At 37.5% G+C, this 24,446-nt stretch overlaps 1 protein-coding gene across 1 annotated transcript in view; it reads right to left on the minus strand.

The window, feature by feature from the left end:
- Window positions 1-4,014: 4,014 nt before the first annotated feature.
- rybpb (RING1 and YY1 binding protein b) overlaps window positions 4,015-24,446 on the minus strand; it is a 36,206-nt gene continuing 15,774 nt past the window's right edge. Inside the window, 3 exon segments of the mRNA NM_001012373.2 lie at window positions 4,015-5,747; window positions 10,170-10,265; window positions 10,342-10,617. Coding sequence (NP_001012373.1) covers window positions 5,498-5,747; window positions 10,170-10,265; window positions 10,342-10,617 — 622 coding nt within the window. The 3' untranslated portion in view covers window positions 4,015-5,497.

Consider the following 24,446-nt stretch of genomic DNA (forward strand, 5'->3'; position numbering starts at 1 on the left):
GAGAATGACCGTTTTACAGTGTCTGCTATAATATTAATATTGTTTTAGTTTGTTTACATAAATGAATATGGCCCCTGTGTAGAAAGCGGGACAGTTTCGATTTTATTGCCACATTATATCGGTATGATAACTTAATATATGCCTTCAGTAATTTCCTGAAAATAAATACCAAAAAATCAGACAACTGATATAACTACAGCAGTCGCCATCATCTGATCTTATATGAAGCAAGAGCTCGTGATGACATGATGACGTGTGCAGGTGCTGTAGTGCTGTCCCAATTCTTAGGGGTAAATTATGAAGCCCTCTCCTTCACACTCAGTTTTAAGGGCCAAGGGGAAGGACTAGGGGTAGGGATACAAAAATAGAATTGGGATTGGGCCTAAATATACTAGGGCGGCCGTTAATATACCCGCCCAAGTAAAGTCTATGTGTGAAAAGCACTGCAGTTTACATTGTGCACTCCTAAGCGTGTCTAAAAACATGGCAGAACTCAACTCACCATTATATAAATTCCCATAGGCTTTTTACTGTGTATTGCACAGGTAGTTTGCACAGGTATTTAAAAAACACACACATTAACTAATGAACAAAAGGAACAGAAAGTTTTCAGTTTGAAGCTGAAATTGGAGTTGCGTAAAAACCCATTAACAGTCAACAAATGATGATCAATCAATGGCTCTAAAAATTATATATATATATATTTCTTTAATTTCCATCAGATTGTCCTAGCATAAAAGAACTGCTTCAACGTCACTGTCTGGATACACATCTATTTCCATATTGTTTCATTTCATTTCTGTGGAACCAGCCATAAAAACATATAATGCAAATCACCTACTGCAGTAATCATTGCCTGCTTTATAAGTGAGCTACAAATGAAGCCAAAATCAAAATGACTTAAAAAAATTTGTGTTGACAAGCACTCAGTGCGGAGCTCTAATGCCTCCATATAGTCCAGTGCATCAGGGAACACTGAGGCGAGTCATTTAGCTTGAGAGGGAAGAAGAGCTGAATATCTCAGTAGGGCTAAAGCACTTGGTCTCCTCAGGGTGTAGTGTCTCAGCGCTTTACACGAGAGGTGAGAGCTCTTCTCTGACATCTCCATCCCAGATGACACAGCTCCCAGCATGCCTCAGGGCACCAGGACTCGCTATCAGAGCAGCACACATCACTCAACACGCAGAGAGCAGAATTTCTGCATAGCAAATTATTTATCAGAAAGGTCAATGAGGAGGACAAAAAAACTAAAAATACAGTGGAGATGTGGCTCTTAAAGCATTTGGATTTTTGCGCATTGCATTAGATATAATATAAATGATATTTATTTTAAATAAAGATGACATGACTATTTCTATTATTATGAAAGAGCTAGATATACTGATAATAATAATAATAGAAAAAAATATTATAAAAATAAACAACAATTCGTAACTTTCTGATTTTTTTGGCTAATTCGAATGAATTTGTACGATTTGATTCATACATTTTAGTACAATTTGCAAATCCTTCAATGATATTTGGGTTTAAGGGTGAGATATAGTGTTTCGCCTCAGTTTAAAAATCACACATCTTTGCATAACAATGAATTTGTACCAATTATGCTGAGGTAAAACTAGTTTTACATGCGAAATTCTGTTGTTTGGCACTACGAAAAGAGGTGGGATTAAACGAGATGATTAGACATATAGTTCATACAGTTGAAGTCAGAATTATTAACCCCCCTTTGATTATTTTTTCTTTTTTAAGTATTTCCCAAATTATGTTTAATAGAGCAAGGACATTTTCACAGTCTGATAAAAAAACAAAAAAAAACATTTCTTCTGGAGAAAGTCATGTTTGTTTCATTTCGGCAAGAATTATAAAAAAATAAACAAAATTATTAGCCCCTTTAAGTTATATATATTTTTTGATTGTCTACAGAACAAACCATCGTTATACAATAAGTTGCCTAATTACCCTAACCTGCCTAGTTAACCTAATTAAGCCTTTAAATGTCACTTTAGGCTGTATAGAAGTGTCATGAAAAATATCTAGTCAATATTATTTACGGTTTATTTGAGTTATTAAACTATGTTTAGAAATGTGTTGAAAAAAAAATCTTCTCTCCGTTAAACAGAAATTGGGGGAAAAAAATAAGGGGGGCTAATAATTATGACTTCAACTGTATATTAAATTTCTGTCTAGAGAGGTCATGTTTAGATCTTTGATTGGTCTCACGCAAATCATGTGATGCTATTTCGCAGGTCAGAGTTCACCACGTTTGAACTTGAACGGCAAAACTTGATACACAAGCTTGCGGTTTCGGTCTGACGCATTCGCATGCATATGGAAGTATTTTAGCTTGACTCAGGGCCAGCCATGTCAATCATATGCGCGTGATCCTCTCGAAATTAGTTTATAAACAAACTTCACTTAGAAATGTGTTGAAAAGATCTCTCGGTTAAACAGAACTTGGGGAAAAAATAAACAGTGGGGCTAATAATTCTGACTTCAGAATCTTCAAAAAAAATCTGCTATATCTTGGATGTGTAACGTGACAGCAATTTTCAACTGTTTGTATGTGTGCTAAAGTGGAATTGAATAATAAAGACCAAAAACCACAAGTAACATAAATTGAACATTTTATTTGTGGAAAAAGAACACAAGCAAAATGCATCAATAGACATTTCTACTGGAAGCAAGGGAAATGATAAAGAAGCCTCTAAAAGCAAAAAAGTCGTGCACATGCCAGAAGTCTGTTGAATGTTAGCTTAATTTCAGCTATAGACAAGGAGCAGATCAATAAAATTAAAAAAAAAGAAAATAAGAGGTCAGCAAAATGTACAAGTGAAATTATTGAGCTCCACACAAAATTTACCAACAACAGCAACTAGCAAGAAAACGAAAACAAGAAAACTCTTACTGACGAAATTAAAAAGTTGCGAAAGAAAACTGTGAAAGCATTTGTACAAGACAAAATAAAAGGATCCAAGACTATACAGGTACACTGAAATCACACAAGGTTAACGCTATTGCATATGTAAACAAGCATTCTATATTTGGGTTTTGACAAACAAAGCTAAAAAAAATCAAAACAAAAAAAGTGTAACCATCTTTACACAGTAAATTAAGGTTACTGGTCGTACACAAGAACAGAACTGCTTGCGCGTAAAAAGAAAAGAAAACGTTTAGCTCCATTGCCGTTCATAGCCTATTATGTTGGCTTTTGCACCGTTTCGAGACATACATAAGCACAGTTTAAATTCATCAATTGTTTTATTCCCCCTCAAATTTAAATAAATTAAAATACAATTCATTGTTATTTTCTTATCCTTTACAATTTTACAAAATTCAGATTACCATTTCTGACAGCGGATAAGGCAAGTGAAAGAATGGCTATAGTCATACATTTTACGAAATGTGTTAAGCTATACATTGTAAATTCAACGACTTCGCAGGGGTTAAAATGTCTTGATAATGAGAATAATTACAACCCCATCGATCTGTGATTGGTCAAACATCCCCCGTTCTAGTCATTACGTTGCATACTTCCGAGAAAAAATAATGATTTTTACAAATAGTGTCTATATTGAATTGCACCGATATAAACTGGGTCAGAAAGCAAAATCAATAGCAATACAACTTAAATGCTTCCTATCCAACAATCAATACCGGTTTGGTTGGTTAACATCACAAATACATAAACAAGACACACGGTTACGCTCTCGAAACAACCCAGCGAAGCCTTCATTTATACATGACGCTTATTATTAATCCTCACACTCCAGTCTAATCTGAATGGTTTGTTAACAGAAGCAGAGCAAAGTTGTCCATTTATCACTTCATATCAAAACATACAAAAGATTAAAAGGAGGGGAAAAACAGCTTGATGGGATTTGACTGTAATACCAGAATGAAAACGCAGCACTGCTAACAGAATCTGTGTTAATCGCCCTTACAGGTCTGACTCCAATGTCTATGAATTTACAAGTATCTTCTGCATATATCAAGAGGACAAGTACACATTTGAAATGGATTATATTAGACTTTATTAAAATGTTATATCACACATATGGTAATTACATTTTGAATTATTCATTTGCCTAGCATGTCATCAATATCAAATTCCTTTGGTCCTTCAATAAATAAAACTCATATCATATACACATACTTTGTACAAGTTTAATACAGTTCAAAAGGGAAGATAGGCTGACTTTTAGATTTGTGAGAGCGTCAGCATGACATCTTGAGTTTTTTATAGTGGGAATATTGCGTGAAATCATGCTTGTGTCATTTTTCTTTTGGTTGACACCGAAGTAAACAAATGGGAAAATGTTAGTAGTGAATGCTGAGAGAGAGTTCATATGCATTCAACTCAAGTCTCAAGTTTGATTTCTATCGACGGGTCTTGTTTTAGTAAATCTGGTGTGATCATTTAAAAATAATATGGGGGGAAAAGGAAAAAAAGTTTGTCTTCAGATTAAAACGAGGCCAAGTAAAAGCCCTAACCTTAAAATAGTCTCTTTCAATCAAAAACGACTAGAAAAGGCAAAAGTAGTTCTTCAACAATAAAGGTCTACAGACCTTTGAGATGTCCAAACCCTTGTAGTGTTTTTACAATACATCACACTGTATGTAGACCATAAAGGACAACAAAAAGCTGTCGAAGAAAATGTTTCCGATACAATTTGCGAGTTAAGTCAAGTGAGCGTTACGAAAGCTCCGTTCCGGATGTTCAAATCCAAAGCTCACATCATGCTCGCAGTGTTTCCTTGCAGGTTTGTCAATCCCAGCTGTCTTCTCCATTGCACAACGGATCAATCCGTTTAGTTCATCGACAAAAGCAGACGTTGGGACCCCCAGTGCACACATGTTCTGATAAGTCTTGCAAAATGGACAAAAAATAAATCCCAAAACAAAGCGACTGAAGAATGTAGTGTTGACACCAGGACACGGATATTTCCATCGTTTTCAAAAGCAGAGGGATCTGTTTCAATGGTGTGAACGTCAGTCTGAGGACTGAATCCAATTCACAGTGAATCTAGCACCATTGTGGGAAGTTTCTCAGGAATCTTCTGCAGAATTGGTTCAACACTAAAGGGGAGCCATCAGTAGGAGCTACTCAAGTCGAGGGAAACTTCAAGAGAGAGAAAAGTAGAATCTCTCAAAGTTGAAGCATAATAAATAAGAGCAAGAATGGTCCAGAATAGTTGGTGGTTATTGTGCACAGCGGACATTTACATATATAGAATTTTTTTTTTACAAAAGAAAAAAAAAAAAAGGTTGAGTTGATTCAGCTGCACATCCACGTACAAATATAAAACAATACGCACAAAGTGGGATGTCTCCAGTAAGGGAAAGGAGGGACAGTTTGATCAATGGCCTAAAGCCATGGTCCAACTGATCACAGAAATGAAACGTTCCTCTTTCAGTCATAGAAAGGAATACGAGTTGGCTCAGGGCAAGGTGATGGGGAAAATGGGGGCAAAGTACATCCCTGCTGTATGGACAGAGCTCAGAATGACTCATCGTGCCCGAGCGAGAGGTCTCCCTTTGGGGTCGATGCACGGGATGAGCCCTTGTCCATGCTTTCGGAGCCGGAGCTCTGGTGCTGCTGTTCAGAGCTGGCGCTGGAGGTCACTGTGGAGGACGAGGTGGAGGAGGTGCGGGTCTTCTCCTTAAAGTCTGTTATGATCACCGTGACGTTCCCCACCGTGATGGCCAGCTGTTGGGCTGTGCTCCTGTCAATGTTCTTCAGCTTGGGCCTGCGGATGCAGAGAGAGAGATTTTCAGTCAAGTATGACTGTGACAGTTCAAAATAGGTCAGTCTTAAATTTAGGACTCCTAAACTTTTACTCAAAGTATTTCGCAGATCATTCCAGCAATAAAAAAAAGACTTGCTCCAGTAAAATGTTAGAAGTAGTGAAGAGTACTCCTAAATCCAAACAACAGAACTATCCTAAGACGGCTATTGCTGGCAGTGTGCCTTGAAAGAAAACTTTTTAAAAACATTTGAACACAGTGAAGTTTACCAGGAAGTTATTTTTACACTTTTTTTTTTACACAAAACAAAAAATATTTTATGCAAATACATTTATTATGCAAATATCTCCTATAAATACAAGTTTAGCAATTATATATATATATATATATATATATATATATATATATATATATATATATATATATATATATATATATATATATATATATATATATATATAGCATTTAAAAATAAAATTGCTTAATTTTCAAAGAAAATACATTTACTTATAGCAATTGAAGAAAATCTTTATTTGGTGTCTTTAGCATTAAAAAAAAGGAACATACATTTAGAACTCACCCGGCCTGCATTTTAAAATCTTTTAATATTTAACTATATTATTATACTATACTCTATAATCTTTATAATAATATTGCACTCCACAAAGTTTCCATTTGACAAGAGACACCTTCCTTCCCCATCAGCCAATCACTTTGTGATTTCTAGAATTGCCGACATCAACAGCAACAAAGTCAATCATGCCCTGACTCCCAGCTTAAGATTGCTCTCTTTACCCAAGTAAATAAATGATTTGAATAGTTGAGTAGGGATGAATAGTTTCTTTCTTACACTTTTACTGCAATTTAGGAGAACTAAAACAAACATGTTTAGTGAATATGGGTCTGGATTATTCGAGCCCATTTTCAAAACATCAATGCATAATTAAAAAAGGAAAAAATGCATCCAAGATATTATTTTTCAAGTGAAAAAGCGAAGTGTACATTTTATCTGTAGATTATCAATAAAACAAGAAACTCAATTTGCTGAGAGAGGTGTTAGAAACAATATTTAACCAAAGAAATTGGTAAAAAAGGGTGCTTTCACATGTGGTCCAAATGCCTGGTCTGGATCAAAGTTTGATAGTACACCCTCGGCTGGTTTGTGTTCCCACTGTCTTTTTTCCTTCTGAACCCTGGCAAAGAGCAAAGAATCCCCAAGAGGTGACACTCTAGTGCGATTTTGGAAACAGCCACTAGATGGTGCGGCAGCCATTTTGGAATCAGAATTTTAATAGAACAACAGCATATTAGAAGTCTGTAAAATTGTGATGAATGTGATAGTAAGTGTTGTACTGTCGTCTTTCAGGTTTTATCTCAGCTTTAATGCACTTTTTAAATAAATAAAAAACAAAGCAGCTGCTCGCCATCACGACTGCAATAAGATCCAATGGACAGCCGATCGCTTTCACTCCGAAAATGGAGGAATCCGGGGTTGTTGCTGGGCGCTACTGTTGCATTGGAACGTTCTATTGAGTGTCGCCTCTTGGTGATTCTAAGCTCGTAGACCCCGGTACGCTTGCGTTATCAAGCTGCTGTTTTGTGTACAGCTGTTGCTACGTGACGGCCACAAAAGCAAAGCATCAAAATAGAGACATATCAGAAGTGAACCGTACCTCAGACGACCTCTTTTGGGCAGACTCGAGTACAGTTCGTGTGTGCGCACCAGAGTTCAGAGGAAAGCGTTCACACTAGCTAAACGTACAGCACTCTGACATCAAACGAACCCGGGTGTAGACTAAAAGTGCTATAGTGAAAATACCCTTAGCGTGTAAGTCAAAGAGTTATTATTACTTACTAACTTTATTTTGTAGTACAGCTCCAAATCAGCTTATTAGAAAGATTTATTATTATTATTATTATTATTATTATTATTATTATTATTATCAATAATAAAATGTGACATGACACAGATTACTTTTGTTTATATTTTGAATATATAGTAAGATAACTGGGGGCATGACCTGCATTTCACCTTTGGCAGTATTTGCATGGTTTGGATTTAAATATTGAAAAGGAGAGGGGTAAGGTCGTTGCATGCAAACCATGTTAAGGGGAGAAACATCAAGAAGAGTCCACCCACACAGACCTTTAAAAAAAACTAACGTAGCTATATGCTTTACTCTCTACAAAGTAACAAAAAAAAGTTACTTTACTAGATGATTTTGAGAGCAAATAAGGCCAAATTTATCTTTTAAAAACAGCCAAGAAGAAAAAGAGATTAATAAAGATCAGCAAGATTAACACAGAACGGCATACATTTTAATAGTTAAACATCACTATAACTGACATTTACACAAAAAGCCTGATAGAAAATCTTTTAAAAACTGAGACATGTTTCAGGGTTGTGTGCATGGCAAAAGCACAAAGCTAAATCTCATTGATTGGCATTAGCCTCAGTTGTTAGTATGCCTTCAAGACAATGTGACACAATGAGCTGTGCTGGCAGAAGCAGACAGAAACAGAATGGTGGGACGGCAGCCAACAGGGCGTGTGTGGGAGTAAAACTGTGCTGCTCATTTGAGATCAGCCCACGACTCGCTCATTCAGAGGGAAAGACGCAGACAGACAGAGACAGAGTAGAGAGAGAGTGAGAGAGAGAGAGAAATAGGCATGTGTGAATCAGAGAGGTTTCTAAAGTGTCTTTCGCCACTGCTGTCTGCCAGCTTTGTTCACTGTCAGAGTGACATTCAACACATTCTCAAGCCAGATATGCAGCGGCATGTATTATTCTTATTACACATCTGTTATTTTCACCATTAAAAAGTAGAATTAAACACCTTTATAGAAACATAGCATTGTCTAGTGCTAACAAAAGTGCTTTAGATATCAGCATCTGATTTGGTAACAAGTTCTTTAAAGGTGCTGTTTGCATGTTTTTGACTCATCTAAAGCATAAAAACATCATAATATGTTTGCAAATATTTAAGAAAAATGCCACGTGAGCATTCTTGTTTATCTGAAAAACAATGCTGAAGTCAGATATTTTGCTTTAAAAAATGTGAGTTGCGTGCCAAAATGTCTGTCTTTTTTTAACATTTAACCCACCCGGTGCCAGTTTAGCCATTTGTATTTCAGCACAGCAGGTTGCATTGGTGGAAAACAGCGTATTTCATTCATTCAGTCGAAAAGATTCTTAAAGTATGCGTCTTTGACCAAAAAGCAACCTTCGGTGGACAGTAGCAGACTCCGAAATGAGATTCAGAGTTCCACATGACGTTATTAATTAGGAAATAATATAAATATTAGAAATGTAAACATTAGGTGAAATACAACGAGATTTGCAGTGAAAAGTAATCTGACGAAACATGACAGAACTTTATATACAGCCATTCAGAAGCACAGATTAGTGCACTTACTGCACTCCAATGAAATGGTAAGGTTTATAATCTAATTAATAACATATTAAACCTCTTTAACAATATTCAATATACATGCTAAATGACCGATATGGGTTGGTTTGCATTATTTCACAGTCCTAAAGTTTAATTATTTTACAAGGTTTATTTTATTTTGAAGACCTGAGGTGAACTATCTGCTGCTGCTTTCAGTAGTTTGGCAGTAAATGCCATGTGAAATGGCATTCAAATTCACATTATCAGCATTTACCACTAAATAAAAGCACATGAGGTGTACCTGAGGTAATTATTGTCAGTTTTCTGTTGTTTAGCTGCATGAAATAGAAACAATTTCTAAAATACAAATTTCGGGTGTTGGTTAAGACAAAAACTCTTTTCTTAAAAAATAGAAAATATTCCTTCTAGCGCGTGCCATTGCTTTAGAACATGGTTTAAATCAGCCTTTAGGCTCGGCAATCAGGCACACTGCTATTGGTGTCATCAATCTGGTTACCTGCTCTTGTGCACGTTTTGAACCAGGTGTGTAATACCTAGTTTAACCACTGGGTGTCAAACTTAAATATTGCATTGTTAAATGACAAATAATAGAACAGAAACCTGTGAAAGCAATAATTTTCAGCAGCCATTACTCTTGCGCTTAGATGATGCTTCAGAAATCAATTTGACATGCATATTTGATGCTTTCAACATTTCACAACATTTTTAATGTCTTTTACAAGTATTACGTTTTTGGTTGATTGGCAAGTTTTATTAGGATAGAAGGGAATTTATAGGGAAAGCTTTCTACAATATTAGCTCAACTGAATGGAAACTGCAAACAATAATATTTCACTGTATCACCAGCCACATACATTGACGAAGAAAGAAAGATCAGTCAAATCGCAACATTTGCCATGTATTGAACATGGTTTCTGTCAATAAAGTAGATTTATCATTGCCATAAAAGGAGTGGCATTTGGCATACTTGGCTGCTTTATGATCAAATTACAAAGATAAAAGGTGAGATACCTGGAGTTGTGGGAGTTCTTGGTCTTGGTTGTGGACTTGCCAGACTGTATGCTGTTTCGTTCACTGGGTGGGCTTTGATGGATGTCTGATTTGGGCCTGTAAGGAAAAACTCTTCAGGTTACACAAGCCATAAATCAGAAGATTCTCAGATTCTTACTAGTGACTAACAGACCTGTTCTTCTTGCTGTTGGGTTTCTTGGTGATGGCTGGGATAATTTCTTTCTCTCTGTCCTTCTTCTCTTTTTCGGGCTGCTCCTTTTCGCTCTTTTCCTTGTCCCTCTGTTCAACGGGGTGTTCATCGGGTGGATTTATGTCAGGACGCTCCTCTTCAGCCCGATCTTTCTCAGGCCTCTCGGGCTTCTCCTTCTTCTCTTTCTTTGGCGGAGGAGGGGTGGCATATTGCTGAGCCACCTGCTGTGCCACCAGCTGAGAGTTTATCCGGGGTTTCCTGTGGGGCCCAACAATAGTTGATAGTCAGAATCAGTGTGCCACTAAATCCGTCTTAACCGACAGAGTAAACTCTTTAGTGACCTGCTGAGCCTGGTGGTTTTGGCCAAGTGCAAGTTCACCATCTAAAGCCTGAAGCACAATTATGACCCATTTCAGATAAACGTTATGGGGTTCTAACACAATATAATCACAGTTCCCCTTAGGTGTCCCACATTTATAGGGCAAAATAAACTGCGTACAGTAATACCCTAATGTACAACAAAACATTGTATAGAAATTAACTCTGACCAGATATTAAAATACATTTTTTTTAGGAGTTAAAGCTGCAAAACCTAAAAATTTGTAATACAAATGAACAAAATGCATCAAGTTATTTCATAAAAATTAGGGCCGGGCGATATTGCAAACATTTTTTTTACAAAATCCCTGGATATTGATAATTATTGAATATTTTTTAACAATACATTTAGGAATATTAGATTTTTTTTTGTTATTTAAGCACTTTATTTTAATAACAACATTACTAAGGCATATAGTCTTAATAGTCAAAAACAAAAATATTTAAACAAAATATCTCATCTCTTTTTAATAAAAAGTGTTAAAGAGATTCTTATATTTAAATAAATGTAACAAATTGTGTGCAAGGGTAAAGGTAGATCAACATCTGTAAGATGTCAATAATAATGACACAGTAAACCTCAAACTCCATAAATAAAACAAATTATGACAATCAAATCTGAGCAGCCCTGGCATCTCTCGGAACTAAGCAACCATCAAGCGTTTTCGCAGAGGATGACAAACTGACATCCATTGCTGCAGCTCCGATGCTAAAAAGCGCTGCAGTGTTTGTCTGAGGTAATTAGTCTGCCGTTACTGAAATGTATATATTCCATACAAAGTGTAAAGCAGATTGGTTAGTTTTACTTCAGCTCAGCAGCCACATTTTAATAAAACTATAGTGCTTCATTCTGAAACTTCATAACGAATCTTTTTTAATCGATATTGACAATGGTGTTCGGTCAATAAATATCGATACCAATTTTATCAGCCAGCCCTAATAAAAATTATCATATAAATAAAAATTTCAAATATTTACATTTTTACCACTAATGTTCATAATAAATACAATAATAATTTTTAATGTACGACAAAACTTGCTAGAAATGTTACTAAATCTAGAACAGATGAAACATTGCTTAACAACTGGAAAATAGTCAGATTTACAGCCCAAACCAACATTAAAATAAATAAAACACACAAGTAAGATCTGAGGGACCATTCATGTAGCAAAAACAAGTCAGACCAAGTTGCAGCGCAAAGGGATAAATCACAAAGCTAATTACAAAAATGAAGAACAGTTACATCAAGCACCACTTTCTAGAATGATATCCAGTACCAAAACACATCTGCATGTAATCCACCTCAGCCAGTGTTTGCACAAGACCACTTTACAGCACAAATGCTGTGGATTGTGGTGAAGACATCAAGACATACCTAGCCAGCGAATACCCTCCATAAGCATTTCAGTGCCTAAAACCCTTTCACTGGTCCTCTGAATGTGACGACGGCCCTTCGCCAGCTGTGTGGGTCTGCTGAATGTGTAATCTCATTACTCTACTCCTTTAATAAATGACTGTGAGGATCATAGGGTGGGACATTTGCGGCATGTCATTGTCATAGGGACTAATCAGATTAGCTTGAAGGTTTGGCCCCATTTGTGACAAACCGGATAGAAAGAGGTTTTCAAGCTGGTAGTCCTCTGAAATCAACTCCATCAAAATGAAAACAACAAAAACTGCCATAAAACAGCATATTCAACTAAATGCCCATCGTCAGAGACTGTGCTCAGATTTACACCAAAACTGGATGCTACAAGATTTTCTGAATGTGTAACTGCACATTAAATGCATTACATGAGTTCTGCTGTCTTGATTTACAGTCTAATAGTAAACAATTTTTATCTAAATGTAAACATTTTATATACATGAATACAAAAGATACACGTAGATGTGTGTACTATACATTACTGTGCAAAAACAAACTTTTATTTTGTATGCACTCCATCACGAATAATCATTTAACAGCACAAAGTATTTTTTTTCACATTTTCGTCATGTTTGAAAGTTTAAACTTGTCAGTTTCACTTGCCAACATGCATCTTCATTTACAAAAATTGCAAGCCTGGCATAATCTATCTATATTAATAATTTTCATAATATTAGAAAAATAACACAACAATATATAATGAGTTTGACAATAATATTGATATTTGTCTGTTCTCACATGTATGCACAATGTTTTGCTACAGTTTGTAAAATGATCGACCCTGAAAACGCTGTGCAGCAGGGTTTGAGATGCATTCTTTTGTTTAGCAGGTGTGTTGAGAATGCCCAATCAGCAGTAATGTATATAAATCATGCAATATTGAAGAGACAACACAATTAGGCTGGTTTTAAGGTTTACAGTTTGGAAAAGTCAAGGATTTAAAATTTGTTATCGTTTTTTTATATTTTTATTTTTTATGAATATTTTATTTAATTTTTTAAGGCAACAGTATCTCTAGTAGAAAAGGGCCACTTACATTCAAGAGCTACTGATCAGCCCATGAATCAGAAAACATTTGATAAACAATCGCTTATAAACCAACATTCAAGCGTGATCTGGACATAAATTGCAGTGTGTGTGTATATATATATATATATATATATATATATATATATATATATATATATATATATATATATATATATATATATATATATTAGGGATGTAACGGTATTGTAAATACCGTCATACCGCAATATTAATTTTTTTCGATATTACCGAAGTCGCATGACTCGGTAAAACTATAGGTCTTCTGAGAAAATTTGCTCAGGCGAATGAAGCGAACGGGAGGTAGCGAAAACTACAATACCCATCAGCCCATGCTTGACCATCATCCCTTGCGCTCTGTTGTCGCTACAGATCCAGTAATGCGGAAATGGAGTGTGCTGCTAGAAGCGGGGATAAAAAGAGCTGGAAAACTCTAAGGCCCCGTTTACACTAATGCGTTTTAGTTTGAAAACGCATAAGTTTTGCTACGGTTACGCCAACCGTCCACACTACGCCGGAGTTCTCGAGCGCCAAAAACGGAGCGTTTCGGAAAAGGGAAACATCTGAAAACGGAGGCGGGGCTGCAGACGTTCGCCTCTCTGATTGGGGCTTTTCCTGAATATTAAGTAGCCTAACACGCACAGTTCAGTCCTGCATCCTCTCCTTGTAAGTTCAGACTTCGCAAGTTTGATCAAGGCTGCAGTCTCTTCTTCTCAGTTTGATATGGAAAAGCAGACTATACCGAGGACACGGGTAAATCTTCAAAGGGAACAGTGTACTTTATAACTTCATTCACATCACCCTGGCTTCGTTGTTTCACTTTATCAACAATAAAATGTAAACATGATTTAAGGAACTGCCTATTTTCATTTTAATATTAGCAACTTAGACAGCAGACATGTTGAGGCGTTGTGCTGCATAAGATGAGCGTCATCTTCACTGTGTGGATATTTATAACAAAACGGAGCCGATAACAACTGCCTCCTTCCAATTTCAGTGAAAATACAAAACAGCCTCTCTTTTGCTGAGTATCAGTTTTAATAATCGATAATGGCCATTTTAAAAGTATAACATACAATAAGTTTATACATTATAGGAAATAAAGGCGATCAGTCAATATACAGAATGTACGTGCTTACATTAATCATTAACTTATCTTTGCGCTCAGCCAAAACACGTTACCTGAGAACAAGTAATAGATTCCAATGACCAAAGTCAGGGAATATGTCGTTAGATAAAGACAACAAGATGAATGAAATATCCCGTTTAATAAATATAGTGAGATTAGATCCAGCGGGAGATGCTTGATGAGAAGTCCGACTAGCAGAGCTCTCATCTGGGTAGATGGGCTGAGTGTGATTAAATGTTGAATGTGACGAGTTTTCAACAATACTAAATTGAAACTTTATTTTTTACATGGTTTAATATTTTTTTTGTTATTAAAATTGAAGTTCCTGTTTCAAAGCTTACAGATAGATGGCTAATTTGTATGTCATTGACACTTTTGGCACTTTTTTGGAGTATTTTCATAAGTTTTGTTTTTTCCTGTAAATGATTCAATAAATACCGTACCGTGACATTCATACCGAGGTATTACCGTACCGTGAAATTCTGATACCGTTACATCCCTAATATATATATATATATATATATATATATATATATATATATATATATATATATAGATAAGTCAGTGTTTTTGAGACTAATAAAGCAGATAGCAAAAGTCAATGATTTATTTGAATTATTTAGCCTGACATGTGTAATGTTCCAAAACACTTAAAATGTTTCTTAAAATAAAAATATAAATGTTCAATGGGGGAAAAGTAGTAGTTTATCCAGCCATTTAAAAAAAAAACACATATTTCAGAGCAGTAATCACAATACAGTAAAACCGTGATGTATTTATCCATAGTTATCATACAGTCTAGGGCTGCAGAATATATAATTTCAGCATCGATATTGCAATGTGTAAATCTGCAATAGTCACATCACAAGATTTACCTTGTCAAGTCAGGATTATTATAGTTAATCAGCACAACAGTTAGAACGTGATTTTTTGGGGGGCATCGCAGGTTTAAAACTAAAATGGAGTAAAACATTTTATTTGGCAGTATTAACTCTTCATAAAGAACAAAGAATGGCCTTCTCAGCTAACGTACTTGCTCTCTTGCATCATCAGAACAGGCTGGTCAACACCACCATTTCGGTTTAAAAAACGTTTTGCAGTGTTTGTTGAGATTGAATGCTTGAAAGCAAAACGTTACCAGGTAAGTGATTAAAAAAGGACAATTTCAATGTTTAGTAATGCAAAAAATCTTTGTGGGTAAGGAAACCTTTCTTTTGCTTCTGCACACACGCACACACAAACACACACACACTTTTTGTAACGGTGGGAAGGCAGGCAGAGGCTGGTGCTGGAGGCTCTCTCTCCTCGACGCGGTGTTGAGTTAATTAAAAGCCGAGGGGCTGTGTCTGAGATCTGAGGCAGAGCGCCATGCAGCCTGAGCCAGCTCACGTTCCTCTAGCATAATGGCCAACATCTGGCAGCAGCTGGGGGTAACAGAGGATTTCAACTGATCACAGAGGAAGAGCTCAGGCCCACGAGTGCTTTTTGCTTTGTCTAAACATTTAGACTTGGGAGTCCCCTTCACCTCAGTATTTTAGATCAGTCGCAGTTGCCAATGTTTGGCTGTTTAGATTGTGGTTAGATTCCTAAAACTCATGAATGAAAGATTAAGGCCAAACAAATACTTGACGCAAGTGCACAAACATGGAGTCTTGGGCCAGTGTGTGTGTGTTTTTTTACAATAGTGTAACCCTCTGAAAATAAACCTGAGAATAGCACACAAACTGTTTTATCCTTTGAGATGTGACATAAAACAAGCATCGTGCAGTTGCATATTTATTTTTATGACTGCAAGCATGCACGCATAGGGACAACTCATCCACACATTGCACTGTCTGGAATTTGTCCCAGCAGTTTGTTATTGGAATCGGGTCATGTAATGCCTAGCTAGGGGTGTAAGAGTTCACATAACAGCAAATAATAATCCAAAGCAAATGATGTTTATTTAATGCTGACGTAAATCTCAAGATCTGTTGGTCCTGTTGATAGCCTTTAACTCGAAACCAATAGATAACCCATGCTAGAGGTAGCATCTGAATCAGGGGAGGGTTTTGAGAAAACCTGTGGCCCTTAGATAGAGATAGTTCTTTCACTCCCCATGACTGATGGGATGCAGCCTTTCTCACAAAGACCAGCCAATGAGAAGCCAATCAATCCCTCATAATGGGGAATCATGTTCAAGAGGCCAGCACAACTACAATCAATACAACCTCTGCAAGGAATCTAGATGAGCTTCAGGGCCGCTGGCAAAATATACTGGAGCGCATCTTTTAGAGCATGTGGGAATAGTATGCATTGAGTCTGTGCTGGTAAAGACAGAGAAAAGAAAAAGATCGAGAACTAACACACTGTAGAATAACTGAGAAAAAGTATGATATTTACAAAGTGAAAGCATACAAAAGTCCAATATTTGCTAGAAACGGCATATTCAGAGCAGAACATGAGAGGGAAGCTGTATAAAATACATGTAGAAGAGCTTTAAAAGCATATCAACTGAAATTATAACTGTAGTATGGACTTTTGACTATCAACATTTTTAAATATGGATTATTAAAAGTCATTTGTAAAGTTAATAAATGACAATGAGAGTGAATGAATCAGTGATCACCACATCAGAGTAGATCCGTCACTGCACATGGACATGACAAAGTATGTTCCACTAGGCATATCCAAATGCGGTCTGAACAAGTAATAATCTAGCAGTTTAACTTTGATAATGGTCATGCAAACATCAGAAAGATTGCAGAATCTTGTTTCTCACAAGATGCGTTTGTGTATTAGCGGTTTTCAAAGCTTGTTCTTCTTAGGAAACTTGGCAAGATTGGTCTCCATGAGAAAGCGAGTCCATTCTCTCTGTACTTGGTATTGAGAAACAGCCATTACTTCACATCACTTTAATCCCTTCACTGTCATCTCCTCTTAAATCTTATTTACAATTACACTTTCGTTTTTCTTCACAGTTAGATGTTTCTTAGTTTTGTTAAGAGGTGATTCCCTAGATCACAACAATAGCTGTTTCCATTCACCTAATTTTATGAGCATTTTGCATATGCGCATAAAAAATGATTGATGGAAACACAAAGATGGGCATAAATTTAGAAAATGTGCATAAAAAAATCGTATGCGCATAACCGAGTTGGATAAACGTTTTATTCGATAAGAAAATATGCGCACAAACTACGATGGAAACCTTTTTATTGAACAAACTACAGCATGCGCATTGAAAAAGGTCAATGATGACAAAAATGTGTGTGAATGGACAAACCAGCAGGCTGAGCACATTCTAAAACTTCTAAAATGATGTTTCGGTCATTCTATAAGGCCTTACCGTTTAAGTATTACTGTTATTATATTATTAATGTCAGAATCAAGAACGCTCTGTGCTCCGCATCTGACACCTTCAAACGCCACCATGCGTTCACTGCGTCAGGGTTGCCTTCAAGTCATTTATTAGAAGAAAAGATTGATTCAGTTTTTACTGTTGATATATGGCACCAGTTAATTAGGAAGTGACGATTTTGTTCTCTTTGACTCGTTGGATGGAAACGCTGCTTTATTCGCACATCTTTCATGCGATAATCCAGTTTTGCGCATAAAATTCATTCACATTTTTGCATGGAAACATAGCTACTGACTGCTGATAGAGCGCTACTGATTAAAAGCAACCATCTAAGTGATAACAGTACAAGGATGAATGATGTCAAAATCACATTTCCCGCACACTTTATAACTGTATATTACGTTATATCAGACCCTTTGACTCAATTTATAAATGATTATTAAAAGCTTGTCATTGCAATTCCAGGTATGGTAAGGTATGAAAAACTGATGTCTTACGTGCTTGCTTAAACATTTTAAAAATAAATAAATAAATAAAAAATAAAAAAACAAAGTTACATTACAGCTTTAGTCAAATCTGTCTAAAATAACTTTAGAGAAAAAAAAAGTTAAATGGATTTATACAGCACCTTGCTTTACAGTAAAGTTAAAATCACGTACACATATCATACATACATACAAGTACACATACCACCAAATGTAAAGCCTGCTAACCAAACTGCAAATAAGAATCTTGACCAAAAAGATGTCTTTAAATATTTTGTCAAAACTTTAAGTCATCCCAGGGTTTTCAATGCTAGAGGGAGAGATTCACAGAGCCTTGGAGTCACAACACAGAAAGTATGGTCACTTTTAGTCTTAAGAAGTGTTTGGGGAATGGCTAAAAGGTCTTGACCAGAAGACCTCAGAGACCAGCCACAGGAGTGCATGGTTTCCGCTACTTCAATCGTCCATTGCGGGGCGCCACGCCAAAATTGATCCCGCCACGGCTACATTTCAGCTTTTGTTCAAAACATTCAGTTGGGTTTTTTTTATTTTAATAGCGGGTGATAATCGAACCAAAACATATCAAAAGGTAAGTAAATTATAACAGCGCAAACTTTTCTGTAATCGTAGTAGTGCTGTGTGTCATTTGTTCAAACCTTTAAGGTTACCTGCTGACTGACTGACTGACTGGCTGACTGACAGGTGCGTGATGCCAGCAAACACAACGTATAGTCGTTTCACTTTACTTCAGGACACATTAATACCGCTCTGTTGTTCTATTGGAGACATTCATAAATATTCCTAGCAAATCAAAACATGTTGGAGACATACTCGTTACATAAACACACTTAATCATACTTCAGCAGCGTTTAATTGAGAGCGCACAAGAAGATCTGCGCTTGAGCAGCGTATATTTGATGGGGCGTGCAAAAAGTTTTGTGCACGAGCAGAGGAAATCGGCGCGCAAGCAAAGAGATTTGCATGCTCATAGGCTATTACATAAATGCGATCTTGACTTGTGATATTGCACAGACAACATTTGTCATTGAAATAATGCCACAGGTAGTTGGTAGATCTGTGTAAAAAAAGGCCTGCCGGCACAGCTGGAAAAAACCCTAGAGGAAACACTGGAGTGTGTATGTAAAAAAATGTTGGATATAAAAGGGAGCTTGAGCATGCAGAGCTCTTTATGTAAAAAAAAAGTCTAATGAATTGTAAAACTAATAAAAAGCTAATAAAGGCAATTAAATATTGTGCAACTGCTGGTTAAAAGCCTTGCAGCAGCATTCTGCATAACTTTCTGTGACAAAGAGGTAGAAAGCTTCCAGTAAGGTAGCAAGTTAACAACAATAATCTAAAAACAATCAGTCAATAATAAAACATTTTAAAAAGCACAGACAGTAGCATGGTTTAGACCAGGGGTCTCAAACTCAATTTACCTGGGGGCCGCAGGAGGCAAAGTCTGGTTGAGGCTGGGCCGCATAAGGGATTTCACAAAAAAAAAAGTCCTCAAATGTCATTATTAACAGTTTTAATTATTTCTTCTGAACATGAAGTGTCCTGAACATTAATAGAACATTGAGTGAAGATTATGAACAGTTCTTCTGAACATGGCATCTTTTGCCTACTTCTTGCTGCCAGAGACTTGACAGCGCTTCTTCTCACAAATCTGAACCACATTTGGCTTTAGAGCGGAAGCAGTTGAGACCCTCAGTATGGCTTGAAGATGATCATCATTAAGTCTAGACCTGTACTTTGACTTATTGAAGTCCTAGGGAAAAAAGTGGGGGAACTCACTCAAAACTTCCATTCCCTCACCTAAAAAAAGGCGTATATATGTATAAATAAAACACCCCCACCCCACTCCAGTCACATCAGTCTGTACCAGTCTCTATCTACCTATAATATCAATATATATAAGATGCAGGGCAGGCACGTGCACACATAGGGCTCAACCTGTGCAGAGCACATGCCGTTTTTAGTCTTGCATAGAAAGTGCCCTTCCAAAATGATCAAAAGTGCCCCCGCGACGCGACACACCCTCGGTCCCGCCCTTCAGTAGGCGCGCGATAACACCGCTCTTGAGTACGCGCGTGACAACACAGCTGATCAGAACGCGCGCGACAACGCGCATTGAGTGACAAGCGCGCTGTGTATGGATAGAATCAGCGGAGCGGGGAGCGCTTTCTCTCCCCGCTCTGCTGATTCTGTCAGAGTACAGCGGTCGGCGCGGGCCACAAAATATTGCACTGAGGGCCGCAAATGGCCCGCGGGCCGCGAGTTTGAGACCCCTGGTTTAGACCCTGCGCTGTAGTACTTTGAGCACTGGGGAATTTGCTCTAATCCAGAGCTGGGATTTGTCAAAAGTGCACGATCCTCCACTTAACAGGTACTTGGCTTAGTTTACCTCCTGAGGGGGATCCAGAAATCCCTTCCAACGTGAGGTTAGCCCGGGAGTCTAGCGCAGGACAGGCCTGTGATTGATTTGATTAACCTCCCCTCGGTGGATCTCCTGCCACACGGGGAGATTTGTATCAGGGGCAGTTCAGCGAGACAGAAACAGGCCGAGTGCTTGAGCCATGAATCAGTGCCAGCTGTAACTCAGCCACGAGAGCTCACTGGCATGTCAGGACTGCTGTCAACACTCCCCGGGCACCACAAAAACCACACAATGCATTATTTACTAATCGACACATGACTACCTCATCACAACCTCGCCCTGGTGACTGGGAGTCGTGTATGAACACAGGTGGCACCTCTCCAGTGGGAAGAGCACACAGTTTGAGATGGACAGCGACCAAACTCATATTAGCGAACACACCAAGTCTAAGGAAACCAAATTGGAGTTGTATGAGAGAGGTCATTGTGGTTCATGGACTATATTTTGGAAAAACATACTGCTCGTACAATGGATTAATCAAGGCATATGCCACATTTTATTTGACAAATGAAAACGAGGCTATGGGGGACACTGTGCTGTTGTATTGGAGTCACGTAATTTAGCTAACAACCACAGAGATAGGGGTTTTAAAAACGTTTTCTGTGTACAAAAAATTAGGAATTTGGTACCAATCAATACTTAAAATTTTGAAAACGTCCATTTCCCGCTAACATTCAAGCGCTACTGTGCACGTTCTTACAGCGCTGAGTTGTTCTGTTCACATGCTCAACAGAAATGACTGTGATTGGCCCTGAAGCTCATAAGTTCACTAAACTCGCCGCTGTTTACTACATGTAATCACAGATACAGGGATACTAGAGCGTTTTAAAGCCACAATTCATCAGCGCATTGCTCGTATGTCAGCTTATATAATCAAACCAGCTGATCGACGTGACTTTGAAGCCCTCCAGTGTGGTGAGTTCTGTGAACTGATGACCTTCACGGCCAATCACAGTCATTTCTGTTGAGCACATAAACACAACAGCAAATCTACGCTGTTTAAGAACCTGTTCAGTAATACTCAAATGTCAGCGGGAAATTGACATTTTTAAAACTTTAGTATCGCTTGGTACCACATTCCAGTATTATGACAAACCTACAACAAATAAATAAAAATTCAGAAAAGCTGCTAGATCATGCAAACTCTTTGCTTAATAGCTTCTAACTAGGACCCTTGTCTGCTTTATATAGTATGTATACTGTGCAAAGCTTATTCTCAGTACACATGCAACATCCAGATGACCTACATTTGACAAACACTGCAGAATTCAATACAGCACTCCATGTAGAATACTGTATCCCAAGATGCACTCCCATCCACTTATAGTTTGACCAAACAGCTGGAAGAAACAACCACAATTTACCCTATAACACCAGACATGTGATTTCATCTTGGTGCCAAGAAAATAACATTTCCTATGCAAAATAAGAAAATGCTAAATTAAAAATTTATTCAAATGCTGAATATTCATATTTTCCTTCAAGATGATAAATTGATGCAACTTGATGAATAAAATATGCGTTGGGTTACAGAATGCTAACATTTCCGGTACAGTACAGTAAAAAGTGAACTACTACACTATTCTAAGCATAGTCTAGCACTCATTCCCTTGTTGTACAGAAACCAGCTTGAGTAAAAAGGAGAAGTCAAAATACAACAAGAGAAAATGCATGGATCATTAAAAGTCACAAACCTTATCCAAGCTTTAAGATCCACCATATTATTACAAAGATACAAGTCAGTTTTAAACTACCGCTTATGCTGGGAAATTAGTTTGGTTCATTAGTTTGGTTCTTAAAGTGCATGTTGAAACTGGCTATATGCTTATTACACACACAGCCATTTTAAAAAATGAAAGCGAGGTGGGAAGAAACCTGGAAGTATAGGATCAGCAGTGTAAACAAACCTCCAGCTGTTGCTGCAATTTGAAAATGCAGATATGATATAAACATCACTTTAATATCATTGTTAAGTTTAATTTAAACAGTTAAAAGCATATTAGGCATCAAACAAAACACAATCTCTTTAAGATTAATACACTTAAGTGTCCTCCTAGGCTTCGTTCCATGGCAGCAGGTAAACACTGTGAGGACGCTTCCCTGCATCAGCCTATGTAACCCAGTGACAAAAAGAAATGCAGTTCTCTGTGGCACACCCTTGTGTTGTCTGTGATAGTGTTGTCGCAGTTCTGAAATAAAAAAAATAAATGTCCATCAACATCTAAGCACCGTTGATTCACTAGTGCTCAACAGAAATGACTGTGATTGGCTGTTAAGATTATCAGTTCGTTCACCGCTCTTCAATGAGTGCAAACACAGATACACGGACCCTGGAACTTCTTAAAGCCGCGAAGATCAGTGAAGTCATCAAGCAGATCGCTCGTCTGTGTTTGCACTTGGTAAACATTGATGAAGTGCAGTGAACTATTGATCTTTACGGCCAAGCACAGTAATTTCTGTGAATAGTATGGCACATCAGCGATGTTTAAGAACGCGCACAACAGTGCCTAAATGTTAGCAGGAAATTTACTTCTTTTTTTTCAGTACCGAAATTCACTATCGTGACAAGTCTAATATAGTGAAAGAATCAGTTCATTAACTTGAGTTTGATAAATAGCATCTAAAACGTGTGTTTGGAAAAGAAAACGTTAGCTAACTAGTGCAATTTACCTTAACTTGGCTGAAAATGAGGTCAGACATCCCTTCTTATTTTCACTATCCATTTAGAATGGGCCTTCGGGTCTCTCAGAAGGCGGTAAAATTATAAAATTGTGTCACTTTCTCTTCGCTGATAAGAAATACAGCCAGGTACACAATGATCCTTTGTGACTTCAAGCGATACTTCCGGGTTTTTTCCCACTGCAGCCTTGATTTAGCTTTTAAAAATGGCGGCTGTGTAAAATCAAATCAGTCTATTGCCATTTCTATATCACAAAAAATAAAGGAAGATCTGCAGGCAACATGGAAAAACAACAAGGTGTATGTTATAATGCAGCCAGTAAAGGTATAACTGGTCATTTTCTAAATGTAGAACTGAGTGACAACAAGCCTTGGTGTAAAAAGCCCCCCACGGAGGCATGTGTCACTTTAAACTGATGTGTTGTAATTAATAACAGCACACATGGAGGCTCTTTAATTCCTGGAGCAGTTGGCATTTCCGTGAGACTCTGGTCTAGGCTTCAGTTACAAAACGTTAGCGGTGCAGTAAATTACGGCAGTGTTAAATGAAACAGATTGCTTGTAGAGGCAAGACAGAATGAGAGAACGCTTCAGTGAAGAGAGGCTACAGAAAAAGCGCTCAATTAACACAGCTCTCCAATTCAAGTGCAGCATAACCAGGCAATCATGGTCATTGACTCATGCATGCTATGGGGGCACAAAGTGCACTCGAGAGCGTACAATCAGGTCATATCTGCTACTCACACATAGTATCGGACTACAAGGCTGCACCTTTATAGGCGGACTGCAATCTAAAAAGCAATCTGTTGTCATTTAAAGGACAAGGCTAGTTAAACTGAAACCAGACTCTCTACTGAGCCTATGGATTTAATTAATCTCTGATGGAGAACTGCGAATGTAAAGGCAACGAAGACGCTCTTGTCCTAAATATACACTTCATTTTTTTTTTAGACATTTCCTGGCAACATCCTTAAGATTCACCACTAGATTTGACATCTTTCGCCTTTTATATCACAGCAAACATGACAGTTATATGCAGTGGCAGTTCGCACAGCGCCTTGATCCTCTGGCGCAGAAGCATTAAGCGTTGGCTGGTGGGGGATGATGAAGCTGCCATGTGTGCGCGTGTTGAACAAGCTCTGGGACCGGGCTCCCATAAGCC

The sequence above is a fragment of the Danio rerio genome, chromosome 6, assembly GCF_049306965.1.
Source record: "Danio rerio strain Tuebingen ecotype United States chromosome 6, GRCz12tu, whole genome shotgun sequence".
In the NCBI taxonomy this organism is placed as follows: domain Eukaryota; kingdom Metazoa; phylum Chordata; class Actinopteri; order Cypriniformes; family Danionidae; genus Danio; species Danio rerio.